Here is a 22,210-nt window from a genome sequence, read left to right as displayed (position 1 = left end):
AAGAAGTTTTAATTCTTCTTTGTATTCCATGACTTGAAACCATCTAAATCCACTAGAAGAATACTGATTTGAAAAAAAGATGTCTTTTTTTTCAGGAAGTAGCTTGAGGTGACTAAGAGCACCATGCAATTTCCCAAAAACAATCCTATCCCTTTCTCTTTTCAGTTCAATTCTGGGGCCAGTTTATCGTCTTTAAGCAATTTCAGTCCAAGGTCTATGTACTAATAGACTAAATTGATGAGCTGACCATCCATCTATATATGACAACACGAACAATAGCTGTTTTTCATCCACTTGGTTTTTCCCCATCAATCTTTTAAAAATATCATCTCCTTGCCCTTCCATTCTATTCAGCTATTGTCCAGTCTCTCTGGCTTCCTTTAATAGTTAAGCTTGCTGAACAAGTCATTGTACTGAAACTATCATCTTAAGGTCATCTTTCAAAAAAAATTCTTTTTCTTATGAATTAGTAACAAAAAAATTTCAACATTTGAAGTACAAAAAAGATTTTATGTGAACCTTACAACTTATGTTACATGTAGTATTTTAAGCATACTTCAATTTGAAAAGGTAGCAACAAATTATCCTGTTTGTGTCCCTCCCCCTACAAACTTCCTTCTACTTTCTTCTGTGTATTCTTAAAAGTTTAATTAATACTTTCCTTCTTTTTACATCACGCTCACTAAGCATTAAAATTTCCTCCCCTGGAACAAGTAAGTGTATTTTTTAAAAAAAGGAATCAACAGGTTAACCATGTCTGAAGATCCATGTCTCATTCTGCACCTCCAATCCATCACCTCTCTGTTAAGAGGTATGAGACATGTTTCATTGTCAGCCTTCTAAAGTCATGATTTACAGTCAAGATTGGTCACTGTGTTGATCAGGGTTCTTACTTAAGTTCTTCAAAATTGTTTTCCTTTGTATTACTATGGTCATCATAGAAACTATTTTCCTTGCTCAAAGGTCATATCCCAATTGGGAGTCCAGTGACCTTTTTTCTATCCCTGACCACTCTCAAGCTTTGAGATGGTTGATTATCACTCTCCTTCTGAATACTGGTTTCCTCCCTTGGCTTCAGAAATATCACACCCTCCTAGCTCTCCACCTTTCTCTAATTACTTCTCCTCTCTCTTTCACTGACTCATTTTCTTCTGGACTCTTTGTTGTTAGTTTTTGTCTCTTTTCACTCTATATTCTCTCCCTTGGCAATTTCATTCACTCCCATGGTTCTGATTACCATCTCCATGCACATGATTCCCAAACCTAAACCTCCAGTTGCTGACCTTTTCTTTGAGCTCTAGAACACATCTCAAATTGCCTTCAGGAATGCTCTCCTTGGATACCCCACCAGCCTGTTCCTATTCACCAGTGACCATATGATCTTTCTCCTAAATCTGCTCCTCCTAACCTAAACACCATTCACAGGACCTCTCACATTTATAACTTTTAGATCATCTTTGACTCTTCCTAGAAAGTTACCAGGACTGACTTAATCCACATCCTGGTTGGACCTCTTGTATTTATACACTGGCTTTTCTAATTTTATACTTTATGTAAAAAGTATCTCTCACTACTTATGCTTGGATCATACTTTGTAACCTGGACTACTTGCAATCACCACACATTTCTCCAATTTGTTTTGGATCATCTGCAGCTTTGATTCTTCAGGTACCTCAATGTTCCAAAACCATACAATACCACCCCAAAAAAGTGCTTAAAAGACAAGTTTTTGTGTAAGGGACTAATTTGAGATCATAGGCATTTAATAAATATTATTTGTTGTTATATTTGTATTCTGCAAAGCAAATATTTATTCTATGATAACCTCTCTTATTCATCATGGACGGGAAATCAAAACTCTTCACACAACTATTTTAGCTAATAATCATCATTTACCTCAGACACTATATATGTATTACTGATTTTTAAAGAATAAGAATACAGTAAAACACTTAAATTCAAAACTATGTTGAACAAAAAGTTAGCTTCATTTGATGAAGAGGTCATCTTAAATCATGCATGTAGAACTAGAAGGGACCTATGAAGTCATCTATTCCAACGCTCTTACTGTAAAGATCTCACAGGACCTCTATGTCATTACAAAGCCAATTATCATTACCAGAAAATTCCTAACAAACTATCAAAGATTTTACTATATGGTGCAAATAATCAAATTCTAAGCTATTTGTTATATAAGGTTGTATTTTCCTATAATTAATTTTTCAAAAGAAGACACACCGTATAGCCCACTAATCACCTCTCACTGTATAGACTTTTTTGTTTGTTGTTGTTGTTGCTCTTCTGTCGTTTTCAGTCGTGTCCAACACTTTGTGACCCCATTTGGGCTTTTCTTGGCAAAGACATTGGAGTCGTTTGCTATTTTCTTCTCCAGCTTATTTTACAGATGAGGAAACAGGGTTAAGTGACTTGCCCAGGGTCACCCAGCTAGTAAGTGCCTAAGGCCAGATTTGAACTCAAGAAGAGGAGTCTTTCTGACCCTAGGTCCAGCACTCTACTTTACTATAACCAAAGGTGAGACTAGAAATAAACAATGTTGGGGGCAGCTAGATGGCGCAGTAGATAGAGCTCCAGCCTTGGAGTCAGGAGGATCTGAGTTCAAATCCCACCTCAGACACTTGACACTTACTAGGTATGTGACCTGGGCAAGTCACTTAACCCCGATTGCCTCACAAAAAAAAGAAATAAACAATGTGGGAAGCTGGCAGTGGTTCAAAATTCAAGAGGCCACAAAGGACCTTTTAAAATATTATTTCATCTAAATGCACATATTTTGATGCCAGAAAATTCCATTCTTCATACCATATAGATATTTATATTATTGTAAATCAAATTTCTGGTTAAAGTGAATGCTTAAAGCCTCTAATGGACAGTAACACAAAGAAAATTCAATTTTTGAACCCTGCTTTGGACACAGAAATGTCTTGTCTCAACTCTGGCCATATCCAGTACATTTCTGCTCTGACATTCTGGTATGAATTTTGATTGGCTAATAAGTCAGCCACAGTGGTGTGGCCCAGGAAAGCATCCCAAGACTCTTCCTCTTATTCCTTTTCTAATACTTCAGGGTCAGTTCCAACAGAGGCTCTGAGAAAAGCAATTTTGTCTAGAAATTACTCACCTTCATCCTTCAATTGATCTGCTTTCCCCACATCTTCAGGCAAAGAATTTGAAAGCGGCAAAATGTCATTCTGAAACATTTTTTTAAAAAATCAATGTGATTTCCATTTCAGCCAACAAAGATTCATCCAACAGAACCTCTATCAAAACAATGCCAAATTAAAGATTCTGATCATACAGCACCCACCACTATAGAAATCATACCATGGTATCAATGCCTACTATTTTATTCAGATTTTTTATAATCAGACCTAGATCCAACTGAGAGATACTCAACACTCTGCTCTGTTAAATATCACAAACATATACAAACCAGTATCTCAAGGGGAACGTGGAAGAGCCTGCATTTCACCACCTGCTTACATGTAAGGTTTCATGTTTATTTTTATCTTTGGTTCACCTTTTCAGGTACATAAATCTATAATTCTCTAGAAAATATGGTTTATGAATAATTATAATGCTTTTTTATAATAAATCCAACAAATGTGACTCAGTATTATTAAAATTACAGTACATATAATTTTTAAAATGCTATAAATATTACCTATTTCATGTCTGACTCACATAACCTCCTTGAGGGCAGGGACTGTCATTGGTTTTGTTTTTGTATTCTCAGTTCCCAGCACAGCGCCTTGCTCATAAGTAGGCATTTAATAAATGCTTGTCAGACTAGAAGTTAAGGATTATTAATAAAACACCTGAATCGCATTATTGGGCTTTTAGATAAACCATTATGTTTTTGTTCTCATTTTAAGTCAAGCAGGTAAACTGAAGGAATTTTTTTTAAAAAGCATAATATAACTCTGCTGAAAGCCTAATAGGAGACTCTAACAGCTGCAATCAGTTAAAATTGCCTTCAGCTACACAGGATGAAAATAAGCTTGGTACAGCATTGCATCCCTGCCCTGAATATTTCAATATTTAGGGGGTTTGCTGTTTTAGTTCTAAATCTCTACCAAACCTAGACAGAGTAGGGGATAAAAAGATTGTTGTTTTTTTTTAACTTCAAGTCAGATGTTAGCAATATTTTTTTAGCAATATTTTATTTTTTAAAATATTTAAATTTAAAATATTTTAAAATATTTAAAAGTTGATATTAGAAACTAAATTATAACTTACTCTTTCTAGATCCTAGAAGGTGTAATGTTCCATTTTAATGATGTAATGCAAGCTTTGGAAACTCATCTAAAAACCACCTCTCATGAGCTGGAGGTAAATTTGACCATCATATGACTTGGAAACTAACTTCACTTCATCTAACCAAAGGCCTAACCACTGTCTGAGCTTAAAAGAAGGGGAAGAGCAGAACCAAAAAATCTTAAAAATAAGATGACCTACTTTACAACCAAGTGCACTTTCTTCTGTTATAAATAATTTTCTAAATTCTTCAATTTCAGGCATATGTTTGGTGACTTTGTAATCATCCTCTGGTAACAAACATACTTAATGAAGTTATTTTAAAATAAAAATACTACAGAGTATTTATTTATTTTAACATATTTTTTATTTATTTCATTAAATATTTCCCAATTACATTTTTGAAATTTTTGAATTCATTTTTTAAAAATTTGAGTTCCAAATTCTCTCCCTCCCCTTCCCACCTTTTGAGAAGGCAAGCAATATGATCTTGACTCTCATGTGAAGTCATACAAAACATATTTTCATATTAGCCATGTTGCAAGAGAAAACACATTCAAAAAAGAAAAATAAAGGAGGTAGAAAAATATGCTCAATTTGCACTCAGAATTCATCAGTTCTCTTTCTGGACAAGGATAGCATTTTTCATCATGGGTCCTTTGGAACTGGCCTGGATCACTGTCTTGATCTGAGTAGCTAAGTCTTTCACATGTGATCACTACTATATCATTGTTATTATGTACAATGTTCTCCTGGTTCTTCTCACTTCACTTTGCATCAGCTCATGGAAGACTTCTCAGGTTTTTCTGAAACCATTCCCCTCATCATTTCTTATAGCCCAACAGTATTCCATCATAATCATATATTATAACTTGTTCAGTCATTCTCCTATTGATGAGTATCCCTATCATTTCCAATTCTTTGCCACAACAAAAAGGGCTGCTGTAAATATTTTTGTACAAATAGATCCTTTTCCCTTTTCTATGATCTCCTAAAGAATTATTTATGAAAACACAAATAACCACTGTGCTTTCATTACAGAAATCCCATGAAGAAAGAGTTGAAGAAAGTGGATAAATAGCTAGCAGACAGCCACATTTCTTACCAGTTTTATGACATGCAATTACAATGACCTCCCTATTAAGAAATTCTCAGGCAACAAAGACAACTTGGGCATGGAGGAGCTTAGGAAAAGTTATATTCTTCAGTGAGCTTCACCACATTGGCAGTGATAGCAGCTAAGAAGAAGGAGAAAGCAGAAGCATTGTCTGTCTTCTGTCAGGTAGGCCAGGCCTCAGGCCCAATACAGCAGAGTTGATGAATTCTGTAGCTGCTTCTAGCTAGCTACTTCTAACTCAATGCTATAACAGTTTGGCATTTTGATATGGCATACCAAACTCTAAGTGGTCCCTCAGTTCAACTATCATGTCTGTGCAGATCATTCCCAGGTCTATGTTCAGCCTTAGTCTCTCTCATGAGCTTTAATTGTTGTTGTTCAGTTGTTTTCAGTTGTGTCCAATTCTTTGTGACCCTATTTGGGGTTTTCTTGGCAAGGTACTAGAGTATTTTGCCATTTCCTTCTCCAGCTCATTTTACAGGTGAGGCAAGTAGAATAATTTGCCCAGGGTCACACAGCTAGTCAGTGTCTGAGGCTGCATTTGAACTCAGGTCTTCCGGACTCCAGGCCTGGCACTGTATCCACTGTGCTACCTAGCTGCCAGTCTGTTGTCAAATCTTGTCATTTCTACCCTTACAACATCTTTCCTATACATCTGCCTCTCTAAATCACAAAGCTATTATACATTCTTGTATAAGCCTTTATCAACTCTCGCCTGGACAATGCTATTAAAAATAATAATAAAGGCTACTGCCCTTTATTGATCTCCCTGCTTCAACTCTCTTCACCACTCTCCAATTCATCTGCCATTCAGCTGTCAAAGCGATCTTTCTAAAGTTCATATACTGCTCTTTCTTGGTTCTCATCCTACCTATCTGCCTATTCCTTCTCAGTCTCCTTTGCTGATTCTTCATCCAGGACACACACACACACACACACACACACACACACACACACACACACACGAACAACTAACTGTTGGTATTCTACAGGGCTCTGTCCTGCATCCTCTTGTCTTCTCCCTCTATACTATTTCACTTGGTGGTCTCATCAGCTCTCATGGGTTAAATTACCATCTCTATGCTGATGATTCTCAAATCTACTTATCCAGCCCTAACCTCTCTGTTGACCTCCAGTCTCCAATTTCCAACTGCCTATTGGACATCTCCAACTAGATGAATTGTAGACATCATAAACTCAGCATGTCCACAATTGAACTTGTTATCTTTCTCCCTAAACCCTTCCTTCTTCTAAACATCCCTATTACTGGCAAGGGCATCTCATCCTCTCAGTCTCTCAGGATCACAACCTAGGTAACACTGTCAACTCATCACTCTCTTTCACGCCCACACCCACATTCAAACTGTTGCCAAGATCTGTCAATTTTACTTTCATAACTTCTCTCAAAACATATCTCCTTCTCTCCTCTGACACTGCCACCATTCTGGTATAAGACCTCATTACTTCATGCCTCAACCGTTGCAACAACCTGCTGGTGGGTCTGCCTACCAGGAGTCTCTCCTCATTCCTGTCCTCTCCACCCAGCCGTCAAAATGATCTTCCTGAAGAGTAAGACTAACCACTGAGTAAGAATGACTCTAAACTCTGGGCTCCTATCATGTCTAGGATCAAAGTCCTTCATAATCTGCTGCCCACCTCACCTTTCCAGTCCTCTTATACCTAATACTCACCATGAACTATGCTTTTCAATGACACTGGCCTCTTCACTTTTTCTCATGTAAGACACTCCATCTCTTGACTCTGGGCATTTTCAGTGGCTGTCCCCCATACCTGGAATACTCTCCCTCCCCATCACTGACTCCTGGCTACCCCAGCTTTCTTCAGGTCCCAACTAAAATGCCATCTTCTACAGGAAGCCTTTCCTAATCCCTCTTAATTCCAGTGCCTTCTTTCTGCAGATTATTTCCAATTTATTCTGTATATATCTTGTTTGCATATAATTATTTTCATGTTGTTTTCCCCATTAAAATAAGAGCTCCACAAGATCAGGGACTGTCTTTTACCTTTCTTTGCATGCCCAGCACTTAGCATAGTACCTGGCACACAATAGACATTTAATAAATGTTTATTGACTATCTGACTCCATGCCCTGCACCATCCAGCTATACTGGCCTTACACATTCCATTGTATCTCCTAACTCCAAGTATTTGTCCTAGCAGTCACCTATGCTTGGAATGCTGTCCCTCCTCACCTCCACCTCCTGGTTCCTCTAGCTTCCTGCAAGGCTCACCTTCTCCTGGGGACCTTTCTAGGTCCCCTTACACTCCTAGTCCCTTCCCTGTGAGAATGCCTCTCATTTATACTGCATATATCTTGTATGTATATAATTATTTGTATTTATCACCACATCAGAATGTGAGCATATTGAGAGTAGAGACTAGGTTTTTTGCTTTTTCTTTGTGCCCTCCCCTCCCAGCTTGCACAGTGCTTAGCATTTAGTAAATATTTAATAAATGCTTACTGAATGACTGATCCTCCAATACCTCATGGCTATAGCAGAGGGGTAAGGTGCTATGTTAATTAACAATTTCTAGCTCACTCTCTTCTTTTGATTTTGTTGGTGGCATCATTAACCCTGAGACTTCCAGGTAGGGGATAGGCCAGTCTTCAGTCTCAGCTGTACCAGTTCCAAACTGAGTATGGACTTAAGTAAATAAACCCACACCCGGTACCCTGAATGCTTTTTTTCCACTTTATTTCCTACAGTGAGTGAGTATGTGGTTGAACATCCATTCCAAGAAAGATCTGCCCAGGCTCTGAGACAACCTTGTGGGTCTGAGAAGTCCACAGGTCCATCAGTGATAATTTTCTCGATTATCAGAGAAGATAACCATAAACAAGAGGATGTCAGGACATTGTCATGCCAGTACAAAAGCGAGGTGAAATATAAAGTGCCTTATTGCCACACCCACAAAATGTGTTCTGATGTTTTTAGTATAAGCCTCCCACAAAGACTGCAACTCTAGTTTTAAGTTACTGAATCCTATTTTAAGTTTGACAAAAGTCAAATGCATGCTTATGAATATTCTTTACTTAGTATTTCTTTAGTGTGTAAGAAATGCCTGTCCCATACCTGATTCATATTGTATAATGGTTACCCTTACTTTGGAGAGACCCAGACCTGGAGAGAGCCAATACCTAAGCTATAAGTAAACCATCCCCAGAGTACAGGAGTCGAGGTCTAATGAGCTAAAGGATGAGCTGGAATAGGGAACAGGCTTTTGTACTAAACAAGGCCAACATCAGAAATTTTCATTGTTTTATAGTCTGTTTCCAAAAGAGTTGGAAGTGAAAAAAGCTTTGGAATAGGACTTACATAAAGAATTCTTTGGACTATGAGTGAGGAAACCTGGATTCCAGTGTAAGTTATACACATTTATTCTAATTGTCTGTTAGTTCTTATCAACAATAAGATGAGATGAAACCTGCACCAGGAATGGTGTGAACATCATTCCCTGTGGCTGTTCAATGTCCCCATTTTACCTATACTTTAATACTTCAAATATCTGTGACTTCACTGAGCTAGAACCAATTTTAACTAAACTATTTTTTTCATGTAGTTGTGCTCTATGTTTTAGAAAAATCCATCTGTTTTATAAATTAGGAATATAAATAATATGAAAGTGCTCTGGGCTCCTTAGAAGCCTAGTATGGCTTCCCTCCCAATCAATGGCAAAGAGAGAGAAGAAAAAGAAAAGGGAGGAAGAGAGGGAGGGAAGGAGGGAAGGAGAGAGGAGGATAAAGGAGAGGCAAGAGGAAGGGGGGCAGTGGGGGGAAAGGGTGAGATGGAGAAATGGAAGAGAAAGAAAGAGAAAGAAGAAGAAAGAAGAAAGAAAGAAAGAAAGAAAGAAAGAAAGAGAAAGAAAGAAAGAAAGAAAGAGAAAGAAGGAAGGAAGAAAGAGAGATGGAGGGAGGGAAGAAGGAAGAAAGGAAGAACAAAGAAAGAAAGAAAGAAAGAAAGGAAGGAAAGAAGGAAGGAAGGAAGGAAGGAAGAAAGAAAGGAAGGAAAGAAGGAAGGAAGGAAGGAAGAAAGAAAGAAAGAAAGAAAGAAAGAAGAAAGAAAGAAAGAAAGAAAGAAAGAAAGAAAGAAAGAAAAAAGAAAGAAAGAAAGAAAGAAAGAAAGAAAGGAAGGAAGGAAGGAAGGAAGGAAGAAGGGAGGGAAGGGGAGAGAGAGAGAGAGAAAGAAAGAAAGAAAGAAAGAAAGAAAGAAAGAAAGAAAGAAAGAAAGAAAGAAAGAAAGAAAGGAAGGAAGGAAGGAAGGAAGGAAGGAAGATGGATAGATGAAGGAAGGGAGGGAGGGGAAGAAAAGGAAAGACAGGAGAAAGAGAGAAAAAGAGAAAGAAGGAAAGAAGAAAGGAGAGGGGGAGAGAGAGAGGGAGAGAAAGAGAGAGGGAGAGAGAGGGAGAGAGAGGGAGAGAGAGAGAGAGAGAGAGAGAGAGAGAGAGAGAGAGAGAGAGAGGGAGAGAGAGGGAGAGAGAGGGAGAGAGAGGGAGAGAGAGGGAGAGAGAGGAGAGAGAGGGAGAGAGAGGGAAGAGGGAGAGGAGAGAGAGGAGAGAGAGGGAGAGAGGGGAGAGAGGGGAGAGAGGGGAGAGAGAGGAGAGAGAGGAGAGAGAGGAGAGAGAGGGAGAGAGAGGAGAGGGAGAGAGAGAGAGAGAGAGAGAGAGAGAGAGAGAGAGAGAGAGAGAGAGAGAGAGAGAGAGAGAGAGAGAGAGAGAGAATTCATCCCCAAATGTATGAAACTCAGTTAACTACCGCTGTAGGGCACTAAATGGTACCCATAGGATCTATCTAACACACTCAGGGAGTACTTTGTTACCCAAACATCTGACTCATCAATTATGCCATACACACAGCATCAATTCTAGTTACACTTAAATCAGTCACAAAGGAAGAGAAGATCATATCAAGCTTACCTTACAGAAGGAGTTTGTGAACATTTCTGTCAGCGGCTGTGGTACAGCAAGGTGAGTATCTTCTGGGCTGATCTTGAAAACTGTCTCTAAGCACTGAATCGCAACTAGAAAAAAATTAAAGCAGTCAAGGGAAAAAAGCAATGATGAGGAAGCCTAACTTATTTTTTAGTGGGATCACAGTTTATGATAGTTCAGCATTTCTGAGCCCAGAGCATTAGGCAAAATAAATGCTTCAGCTGTATATAGACAACTCTGTTTATAGACCAGCTGTTTCAGGAAAGAAATGTGCATTTAAATTAATCATTTTAAAATGTAATATGGAAGATGATACCAGGCAATACTTAACCATTATATCACATTATATTATTAACTGTTTACCACTGGACTATTTAAACTATTTAATTCAATTCCCCAAACATTTATTGCTGTTAATACTTCAAATTTAACTATGATTAATCACTAACATTATAACTGCCTTAACAGAAGGTACAAAATAGGCTTTATCTCAAAAAACACAAGGTAAAAGAAAATCTGAAACTGGTAAGAAGCCAATAAAAATAAAAAGTACTACTTACTTTGGAGTCAAAGAACCTGGGTTCAAATCCTGACTCTGATACTTAATACCTGTGTGACCTTGGACAAGTCATATCATTCCTAAGACTCAGTCTCCACATCAGTAAAATGAAGGGGTTGGACTAAATGGCTTCTGATTTCTCTTTCTCTAGATCTTTGATACTGTCATTTGTTTTTTTTTAAAAAAACAAGTGTTAAATGCTGTCCACATCCAAAGAAAGAACTATGGAAGTCGAATCACTATCACTTATTTTTACCTTCTGTTGAGTTTTCTTTCATCTTTCTGATGGTTCCTCCTATTGGTTTTAATTTTTACTTACAACTTCACTAATGTGAAAATATGTTTAATGGGTATGTAAATGTAAAGCCTATATCAGATTGTGCGCCGTCTTGGGGAGGGTGGGGGGAGGAAAAGGGAGAAAACTTTTTCAACTCAAAAGCATATGGAAAAAAAATTTTTAAATTATTTAAAAAAACCAAGTGTTAAAAATTATTTTAACATGTAATTGGGGAAAAAATAAAATATATATTAAAAATTCTGATGAATTTGGACTTTGTTACAAAAACTAGAGATAACATGTATGGTAGAAAAAGCCCTGGTATAGGAGTCTTATGACTCATGCTAAGGCTGGCTCTGCCATTAATTAGCTTTGTGACCTTGAGCAAATTACTTCACTTCTCTGGTTCTCAGCTGCTTTATCTGTAAAATGAGGTCAAGTTAGCTGACTTCCTATGTTCCTTCCAGCTTTCAAGTTTTACAATTCTGTGGCTGTCTAAAATTCTGTCCTATTTAAATAAAGTGTTTTTACATTTATAACATTACCTGGGTATTTATGAATGAAACACCACTTCCAAATTACAGGAGTAATAAGGACAGCGTGAGGCAGTGGAAAGAAAATAAGACTTGGAGTGAAAAAACCTGGGCTCCACTAACTGTTGCTGTTTGTCCTTCATTTTCAAAGAGGTCCAATGATATCATGGGTGACTTCTTAACTGGGTGCATGAATTGGATTAAAGTGAGGCAGAGCTGCACAAAGTCGTCAGCCTCACTCTCTCTTCCTGTGTCATAAAAATCCAGTGGCAAGACAAAAGTCATGATGACTGGTGATGGCCCAGGATGCAGTGGATGACCTTGGCTTCTTCCATGTCTGATCAAGCTCTAAGAGCTCCACAGCACCTACTTCAGCCACCTTCATGGCTGTTGGAACAAACTGTTCTCTTATTCTGGGGGTGGGGGAAGATGAGCTTTTATACGCTTAGGGAAGACACCCTCCCAATTCACCAATGGATTTGAGACCTGTCAGCTACCTTCAACCTGGTTTAGCACATCTGTCAAGACAGGATTTACTGGGGTGTGGCCCCTGTACATGCTACAGCTTCTTGAAGCCACAGGTGAGAGATGGGTGACAGGTAAACACCAAAGGTGGATAAGCAGCCCTCAAAAGGGTTAAGCAAGACCTCACACCAGAAGTGCTAGTCCTCCTGAACACCCCATATACTCCTTACACACTCCTTACACATACTGGTTGTACAGACTTGGGCAAATCACCTATGATAGGAAGAATGACTATCTATCTATTTATATCTATATCTATAGATATAAATATATAACATGCTAAGGTTTGCAAAGTACCTTACATACCTGTGTACTTTTCTACCTGTGCCTTTTTCTGGGTCATTCTCTGTACCTGGGCTGTCTTCTGTCTCCCTCCCATCAGGTGAATTCGATTATATGTTCTTCTAGCTATTGAAACCCAACTCAAATGCTGCCTCCTTCATGAAACTTTCTCAATCCATCCTCCTACTCAATAATGAATTTTACAGATTTATCTCACAGAGCATTTTCTTGCATCTCTCTTAGCATGTGCATTATATTTGTAAATTTGTATCATACTTGTGTATTTGTATTATACTTATTTGTATAAATGCCATATTCTCACTAAGCTATAAGTTCTATATTAATTTGTGTGTCTAGAATATTTTCTTACTATTTGGTAAGCTCAATGAAGATAAAGATCATTTCTTATCTACAATTTTTATCTCTTCCAGCTCCTAGTATTGTGTTCTGTCCACAGCATGTGTTAAATAAACTCCTAACAACCAAAATATCACTAAATCTCTATGTGTTTCAGTTTGTTCAGGTGTCAAATGGGGATAATATTTGCTCTCTACTTCACAGGGTTGTTGTAAGGATCAAATGAGAATGTATGTGCCAAGCATGAGGCTTCATGCTTGAAATTTCAAATTTCCTCATTTAAGAGCCTGTGACCACCATATAGCATCTGTTCCTATTCAGCTTAGGGCAGAGGGAGGGACCAAGCATTTATATAGCACCTACTATATGCCAGGCACTGTGCTAAGTGCTTTTACAAATATTATCTTGCTTGATCTTCACAACCCTGAAAGGTAGCTCATATCATTATCCCCATTTTACTGTAGAGGAAACTGAAGCAAATACGGTTGAGGAAACTGAGGCAAACAGAAACTTGCCAAGGGTCACACAGCTTAGTAAGTATTGGAGGCTACATTTGAAGTCAGGTCTTCCTGACTCCAGACTCAGTACTCTATGCACTGTGCCACCAGCTGCCTCAGGTTCTACCAGCTGACAATACAGCAGAAATCTTACTTTCTTTTTTCTCTCAGTTCCAAATTCTCTCCCCTTTTCTACCTCCTCTTACACCCTTGAGAAGACAAGAAATACAATACCTACTATACATATGAAGTCATGCACAGCATATTTCCTATTATACACATGAAGTCATGCACAACATTAGCCATGCATGCTGTTTTTCTTATACTGGGGGCAGTATGGAACAGAAAAGAATACTGTATTTTGAATCAGTAAAGACGTGTGTTTAAATCCTATCATTGATACTTATTAGAATTGTGAACATAAGCAAGTCACCTCTCTGACCTTTGGATGACCTCTCTGTGGCACATGATGTTGTTGACCACCTTCTCTTTCTGGACACTCTCTGCTCTCCAGATTTTCATGCTCAATCCCAGTTCTCTTCTTATCTGTCTTACCACTCTTCCTCTGTCTCCTTTGCTGGATCTTCATCTATGTCATGCCCACCAAATGGAGGTCAACCCCAGGGCTCTATCCCATGCCCTCTTCTGTTGTCTATACTACCTCACTTGGTGATCTCATCCGCTCCCATGGGTTCAATGACTATGTCTATATAGATGACTCATAGATCTGTATATCCAATTCCAGTCTCTCTCTCCTAAGCTCTAATCCCACATCATGAACAGCTGATCCAACATTTCTAAATGGATTAACCATCATAACCATCCAAACTCAACGTGTCCAAAACAGAACTGATCACCTTTCCACCTCAGTCCACCCCAATTCCCAACATAACTCTGAAAAGCACCATCGTTCTTCTAGTCACCCAGATTCAGAACCTGGGTATCATCCTCAACTCCTCACCCACCCCATATATCCAACCAATTGCCAAATCTTGTTTCTGTCACCACAACACAACTCATCCATCCCCTTCCCTTATCTGTACATACATAGCTACTAGTTGGGTTCCTTCTCATCTCTCCTCTGGATTAGTAGTTTCCCTGTCTCCTCTCCAATCCATCTTCCATCCAGCTGCCAAAATGATGTCCTAAAGCACAGGTCTGACCACATTACTCAGTATATTCCAGTGATCTCTCATTACCTCTAGAACCAAATATAAGCTCCTTATATATGTTTGGCATTTAAAGATCTTCAAAACGTGGTTCCCCCTCCCATCTACCTTTTCAGTTTTCTTATACATCACTCATTATCCATGCCATCGGCACTCCAGCCATCCTGATGAGCTTGCTGGTTCTCACACAAGGCTTTTCATCCCCTATCTCTGTGCCTTTGCCTGGACATCATGACTGGAATTCTCTCCCTTCTCCCTTCCACTTCTTGGAATACCTGGCTTCCTTCAAGAGTCACATTAATTGCCACCTCCTCCAGGAGGCCTTCCTTGGTTTCTCCGGCTGCTAGTGCTGTCCCCTTTAAGGTTACTCTATATCTATTTTGTATGTATCTTGTATATACCTATGGACATGTTGTCTCTCCTATTAGAATGGAAGCTCCTCAAGGGCAGGGTCTAATTTTGCTTTTTCTTTGTACACTCAGAATTAAACACAGTGCCTGGCACACAGTGATTAATAAATGTTTGTTGACTGATTAGCTATAAAATGGAAATATTGATACCTGAAGTAACTACTTTGTGTGAGGATCAAATTAGATAATATATAGGTGCTTTATAAATCTTAAAGTGCTATATAAATGTTAGATTTTACAAATATTATCTTGCTTGATCTTCACAACCCTATAAGCTAGCTCATATCATTATTTCCATTTTACTGAGGCAAATACAGTTGAGGAAATTGAGGAAAATAGGCAAATTCTTACTGTTTTTTATTGCTATGATTGAAGAATATACAACTATGGTTAGTACTTCTTTAAGGAAAATACAAAACTATGAAAATCAACTAAATTCAAGACCTACTTATTTAGTACCCATGTGTGGATCCAAATGAAATATAAGCAGCATAGCATAGGGGTGAGAGGTCTGACCTTGGAGGCAGAAGATCTGAGTTCAAGTCCTACTACATCTGATACATACTAGCTGTGTGGCCATTTAACCTTTGAGTCACCCAAACAACTCCGGAGCTAAGACCAAAACTTACAGAAAAGCTGCTTTAGTGGAAAGAGTTTCCAAACAAGCAGTTCTTTACACTTATCAAATTGTTTTTCTTTTTTTAAAAAGTCATTATTTATTTAACACTTTTTTCTTTCTACATTCTCTCCCTCCCTTCCACCTCCTCCTTCACCCATGAGAAGGTAAATGATATGATAGCAATTATATATGTGGAATCATGGAAAACATTTTTCCATATTAACCATATTGCAAAAAGAAAAGAAAAAGGCAAAAGAAGTGAGAAAATTATACTTCAATTTGTTCTCAAAGTTCATCAGTTTCCCCTCTGGAGGTGGAGAGCATTTTTTCATCATGAGTCATTTGGAATTGTCTCGGATCACTGTATTGATCAAAGTAGCCAAGTCTTTCACAGTTGATCATCATTACAATATCATTACATACATTGCTGTTACTGCGCACAATGATCACCCGGTTCTTCTCACTTCACTTTGCATCAGTTCATATACGTTTTGCCATGTTTTCCTGAAACCCTGCCTCCATTGTTTCTTTTTTAAAAAATATTTTTCAATTACATCTAAAATTTTTTTTGTATTCTTTTTTAAAATGTTGAGTTTCAGATTCTCTCTCTCTTTCCTTCCCTTCCCTACTCCTTAATTGAGAAGGCAAGCAATTTGATATAGGTTATAGCTGTGCAGTCATACAAAACACATTTCCATAATAGTCATGGTATAAAAGAAAACACAAACAAAAAAATTAAAAACCAAGCAAAAAAGTTGAAAAAAATATGCTTAGATCTGCATTCATACTTCTTCAGTTCTTTCTTTGGAGGTGGATAGCATTCTTCATCATAAGTCATTCAAAATTGTCTTAGACCATTGTGTTGCTGAGAATAGCTAAGTCATTCACAGTTGATCATTGTACAATATTGCTGTTATTGTGTATAAAGTTCTGGTTCTGCTCATTTCACTTTGCATCAGTTCATATATGTCTTCCCAGGTTTTTGTGAAAGCATCCTGCTTGTCATTTCTTATAGCACAATAGTATCCCATCAAAATCATATACCACAACTTGTTCAGCCATTCCCCAATTGATGGGCATCTCCTCAACTTCCAATTCTTTGCCACCACAAAAAGAGCTGATATAAATATTTTTGTACACATAGGTCCTTTTCCTTTTTATTTTATCTCTTTGGGATATAGACCCAGTAGTAATGCTGAACAAATTACAGAAAAGTACTAGAAAAAATACTGGAAAAAAATGAATGTTTTCAAATATGGAGCTGCAAAGTTGAAAATTAAGGCCAGTTCCTGCCTTCAAGGAGCTTATTTCTGGTAAGAATGAAGTTTTAATACAAAGGAGAAAACAGTAGCATTTGAAGAAAGAGTTGGGAGGACTGGTGAAGTTTCTTGGAGGAGGTGACCCAACATGAAGCTTAGAGAAAGAGAAGGATTTCAATATCAAGATATTGGGGGAGTCCACAGCAGGCACAAGGGATAGCACTTGCAAATGCACAAAGTTCACAGAGTCTCAGAATTGGAAGAGAATTTAGAAGCCTTCTAGTCCAACCCATGTCTAATAAGAATTCCCTCTACATCATACTAGACAAGAGGTCATTTAGTCTTTGCTTCAAGTCCACAAGCGTTTATTAAAAATGCCTTCTATACCTCAGGCACTGTGCTAAATGGTAGGCAAGCAAAGAAAGGTTAAAAAAAAAAACAGTCCCTGCTCTCAAGGAGTCTAACGAGAGACAGTATACAAATAACTTTGTACAAGCAGAATAAAGACAGGATAAATTGGAGATAACCAACAGAAGGAAGGCACTAGCATTCAGGTAGATAAGGAAACACTTCCTGCAGAAGGCAGGATTTTAGCTGAGTCTTGAAGGAAGTTAGAGAAACCAAGAGGTAGTGATGAGGACGGACAGAGTTCCAGGCATGGGAGAACAGCCAATGAAAACGCCCAGAGTCAGCAGATGGAAAGCTTTGTGGGAGGAAGATGTAGAGTTAAGGGGAACTCACCACCTCCTGAAGCAGCCCATTCCACTTTCATATGGTTCTGTTTGGAAGTTTGGGGTTTTTCTTCCCCATGGATACTAAACCTATCCATTTGTGACTTTCTGCCATTATTCATAGGCCTACATTCTTCCAACTGGATAAGCCTAATCCCTTTCTCATAAAGAGCTCTTCAATATATAGAGGCTAACATATATATCCTCCTCCCTAAGTCTTCTTTTCTCCAGGATATACAACCTCAGTTTCTCCAGCCAATACTCCTATGGCATGATCTTCACTATCCTGGAGGTCCTTCCTCTAGATAATCTCCAGTTTATCACTGTCATTACTTTTTAAAAAAAAAGACACCTGTAGTTGAACACAATACTCCAGATGGTGTTTGACCAGGCAACTATCACCTCTCTAGCCTTGACACTGCCTCTCTTAATGCAGACTGAGGTCCCATTAGCCTTTTTGGCTGCCTCATTCACCTGCTGCATTGCACTTGAAGTTGACTAACATAACCAGACCTTTTTCTGATGATACACAAGCTAGCCAAGCTTCCCCCATTCCGTATTTGTAAAACTGATGTTTTTGAACCTAAATATAAGACTATTTGTCTCTATTAAAGTTCATATTTGATCTGGTCCCCTGTATTAGACCATCATGTTTTTCTTGGATCTTGAAACTGTCATCTAATATTTTAGCAGAGGCAACTAGGTGGCACAGTGGATAGAGCATGGGGCCTGGTATCAGGAACACCTGAGTTCAAATCCATCCTCAGGTAATTACTAACTGTGTGACCCTGGACAAGTCACATAACCTATGTCTGCCTCAGTTTCCTTGGCTATATAATGAGGATAGTAATAGTACCTACCTCACAGAGTTGCTGTGAGGATCAAATGAGATATCTGTAAAGCACTTAGCACAATACCTGGCACAGAGTCAGTGATACATAAATGTTAATTGCCTTCCCCTTCCCTCCCTCTCTTACACCTTCCAAATTCATAGATAAAACCAACAAATTTAATAAGCACATCATTTGTGTTTTATCTATATCATTAATAAAAATGTTCAATAGGTATATATCCTTAGCACACTCTACTAAGATCTTCCATGTTGACATCAACGCATTAATAACCATTCTATTTTCCAATTCCATATGTTTTTACTTGCCATCCTTTTCCACGCCTAGGATGTTCCCCCTTCATCTCTCCTCCTCCTGGAATCCCCAGTTTCCTTCAAGTCTCAGATAAAATCCCACTTTTTAAAAGTAGCTTTTCTCAGTGCCTTCCCTCCAAAACAATCTCCAATTTATCCTGTAATTTATGGCTTCTTTGCACATAGTTATTTGTTTATCTGCTGTCTCTGTCATTGAGCTCCTTGACTTTTCTTTTGTCTTTTGCTTTTCTTTGTCTCCCCAAGGCTTAGCACAGTGCCTGGCACATAGCAGTGCTTAATAAATGTTTACTGACTGACTGAGTTAATTTTGAAACTTCTTTCTCTTTCAACTTCAAATGTATATAACACTTAAATTTATAGAGTGATTTCCTCATAATCCTGTGAGATATATAGTACTTTATCATCCCCTCACTTTATGGGTGGGCAAACTGAAATATAAAAACACAAGTTGATTATCCACGAGCCGCACAATTAACAAACAGCAAAACTGGGATGGTCGAGTAGATGGTAGAGTAGAAACAACAACCTAGCTGAACTCTACCAACATTCCTCTCCAAAACAACTTTAAGATAACATCTCAAATCAAATTTTGGAGTGGCAGAGCCAACAAAAGGTCAGGGTGAGACATTTTTCCAGCATAAGAAGTTGGCAAGAGAGGTCTTTGACATTGCTGGGGAGGAGGAGGGGAATCTGGCCTGCAGCCCACGTGATATCAACATCAGCTTGGGCTTTAGAGGTGGCTGTGACAGTGGCAGAAGCATCTTTGGGAACTCTCGGCCCAGAAATGGTAAGAGGATCAGATCAGAGGTCAGAAAGAGATTAAAGGGGATCCTTTGCTGTCACTGGGTGCAGCTGGTACTAACTGGCAATTATATTGTCTATACTCAGTTCCAGGTCACAGTTCCAGTGAGAAGAAGAGCACTAGTGATCAGCCCCCAGAGAACAGGGGCCCCAGTCGCAGTTCCAAGGCAGGGGAGCAGGGACCATTCCTGGGAAAGACCAGAGTGCAGACCAGGAAAGCAATGACCACAGCTCTCCCGACATCACACTACCTTGGAAATACTGAAAATTTGCAGATCTAGCCTAGAACTCGCTCTGAAATCAGAAGTATGAAAAAGCCTGAAGCTTGGAACAATGTCTCCCCACCCCTAGGTGAGCAGAGCCCAACTTTAACATAAAGTTCAAAGTCAAGAAATAGGTTGGAAAATGATTTAAAAAAAAGAACTTGAACATAAAAAGATACTACAGTGTCAGGGAAGACCAAGACACAAACTCAGAAGACAATGTGAAAGCAGCTATAAGCAAAACCTTAAAAGAAAAAAATGTGAATTGGACACAGGCCCAATAAGAATTACTGGAAGAGTTAAAGAGAGAGATAAGAGTGGTAGGGGAAAAGGTGGCAATAGAAATTAGAATGATGCAAGAAAATTATGAAAACAGAATTAACAGCTTGGCAAAAGAGCCACAAAAATTCACTAAAGAAAAGAACACCTTATAAAGCAGAATTGGCCAAATGGAAAACAAGGTACAAAAGCTCACTGAACAAAATAATTCCTTAAAAAATTAGAATTGGGCAAGTAGAAGCTAATGATTCCATGAGATATCAAGAAACAATTAAAGCAAAGTCAAAAGAATGAAAAAATAGAAGAAAATGTGAAATATCCCATTGGAAAAACAATTCTAGAGCTCCCAGGTCAAGGAGAAAATGCTTCAATAAGCCAGAAAGAAACCATTCAAATATCCTGGAACCTAGTCAAGATCAAACAAGATTTAGCAGCTTCCACATTAAAGGCACAGAGGGCTTGGAAAATGATATTCTAGAAGGCAAAGGAGTTAAGATTACAACCAAGAATAACCTACCCAGAAAAACTATAATCCTTTGGGGGTGGGGGGGTAGGGAATTGATATTTAATTAGAGGACTTTTTTGAGCATTCCTGATAATACCAGAGCTAAATAAAAATCTGACATTCAAACATAAGACTCAGAAGAAGCATAAAAAGGTAAACATGAAAGAGAAGTCATAAGCGACTCAATAAACTTAAACTATTTACATTTCTGTGTGGGAAGATGACACATGTAACTCCTACAAACTTTATCACTATTAGGACAGTTAGAAGGAGTCTAACATAGAGGGCATGGGTGTGAGTTAATTGTGTTGGAATGATCTTAACAAGAAAAAGTGAAGAGGTGAGAAAGAGGGATGCACTGGGAGGAGGGAGAGGTAGAATGGGGAAAATTATCTCACATACAAGGGGCACATAAGGAAGAATTTTTACAGTGAAGGGGAATATGGGGTGGAAGGGGAGTGGCAGCAATGCTTAAATCCCACTCTCACTGGAATTGGTTCAAAGTGGGAAAAATATATCTACACACTCAGTTGTGTATAGAAATATGACTCACCTAACAGGGAAATAGGATGAAAAGGGGATAAGAGAAAGGAGGGAATGATAAAAAGGGAAGACAAATTAAAGAAGGCAGTGGTCAGAAGCAAAACAGACTTTTGAGGAAGGGATAAAAAGAGAAAGAGAAGAATAAATGGAAGAAAATAGGATGGAGGGAAATACACAGTAATCGTAACGGTAAAAGTAAATGGCATGAGCTCATCCATAAAACGGAAGCAGACAGCAGAATAAATTAGAAACTAGAATTCAACAATATATTGTTTACAAGAGGCCTACTTGAAACAGAAAGACACACAGAGAGAGTTAAAATAAAGAACAGGAGCAGAAGAATCTATTATGCTTCAGCTGAAGTTAAAAAGGCAGGGGTAACAATCATGGTCTCAGATAAAGCAAAAACAAAAACAGACCTAATTAAAAGAAATAATAAGGAAATAATTACATTTTGCTAAAAAGGTACCATAGACAACGAAAATAAAATAAAAAATTTTTAGAGTAAGTTTATCTGATAAAGATCTCATTTCTTAAATATATAGGAAAATGAGTCACATTTATAAAAATAAGAGTCATTCTCCAATTGACAAATGGTCAAAGGATATGAACAGGCAATTTTCCGAAGAAATCAAAACTATCTATAGCCATATGCAAAAATGCTCTAAACCATTATTGATTAGATTAAATTAGATTAAACGCAAATTAAAACAACTCTGAGGTACTCCTCACAGCTGTCAGAAATGATAAATGCTAGAGGAGATGTGGAAAAATAGGTACGCTAAGGAACTGTTGGTGGAATTGAAAACCAGTCCAACCTTTCTGGAGAACAATTTGGAACTATGGCCAAAAGGCTATAAAACTGTGCACACCCTTTCATCCAGCACTACCACTACTAAGTCTGTATCAAAGAAAATAAGAAAAGAATCTAGATGTACAAAAATATTTATAGTAGCTCTTTTTGTGGTGGCAAAGAATTGGAAATTGAGGGGATGCCCATCAATTGGAGAATGGCTGAACAAATTATAACATGTTATCATTGTACCACAAGAAAGAATGAGGGGAGGGTTTCAGGAAAACATGGCAAAACCTAT

At 38.1% G+C, this 22,210-nt stretch overlaps 1 protein-coding gene across 5 annotated transcripts in view; it reads right to left on the bottom strand.

Annotated features, from left to right (window-relative positions):
* The window catches only part of SGTB (small glutamine rich tetratricopeptide repeat co-chaperone beta), a 113,433-nt gene that overhangs the window by 83,665 nt on the left and 7,558 nt on the right, over positions 1 to 22,210 (bottom strand). For all 5 annotated transcript variants that reach the window (XM_078153170.1, XM_078153168.1, XM_078153171.1 and 2 more), the window contains exons 3-4: positions 10,328 to 10,431; positions 3,140 to 3,209 (exon numbers count right to left, since the gene is read on the bottom strand). In XM_078153170.1, the coding sequence (XP_078009296.1) occupies positions 3,140 to 3,209; positions 10,328 to 10,431 (174 nt within the window). The remainder of the gene's footprint in view (positions 1 to 3,139; positions 3,210 to 10,327; positions 10,432 to 22,210) is intronic.

Source organism: Phascolarctos cinereus, unplaced genomic scaffold, assembly GCF_003287225.1.
Source record: "Phascolarctos cinereus isolate Bilbo 61053 unplaced genomic scaffold, phaCin_HiC Scaffold_4;HRSCAF=312, whole genome shotgun sequence".
Lineage (NCBI taxonomy): Eukaryota > Metazoa > Chordata > Mammalia > Diprotodontia > Phascolarctidae > Phascolarctos > Phascolarctos cinereus.
The sequence above is the reverse complement of the archived record's forward strand: the minus strand, read 5'-3'. Positions and strand labels throughout refer to the sequence as shown.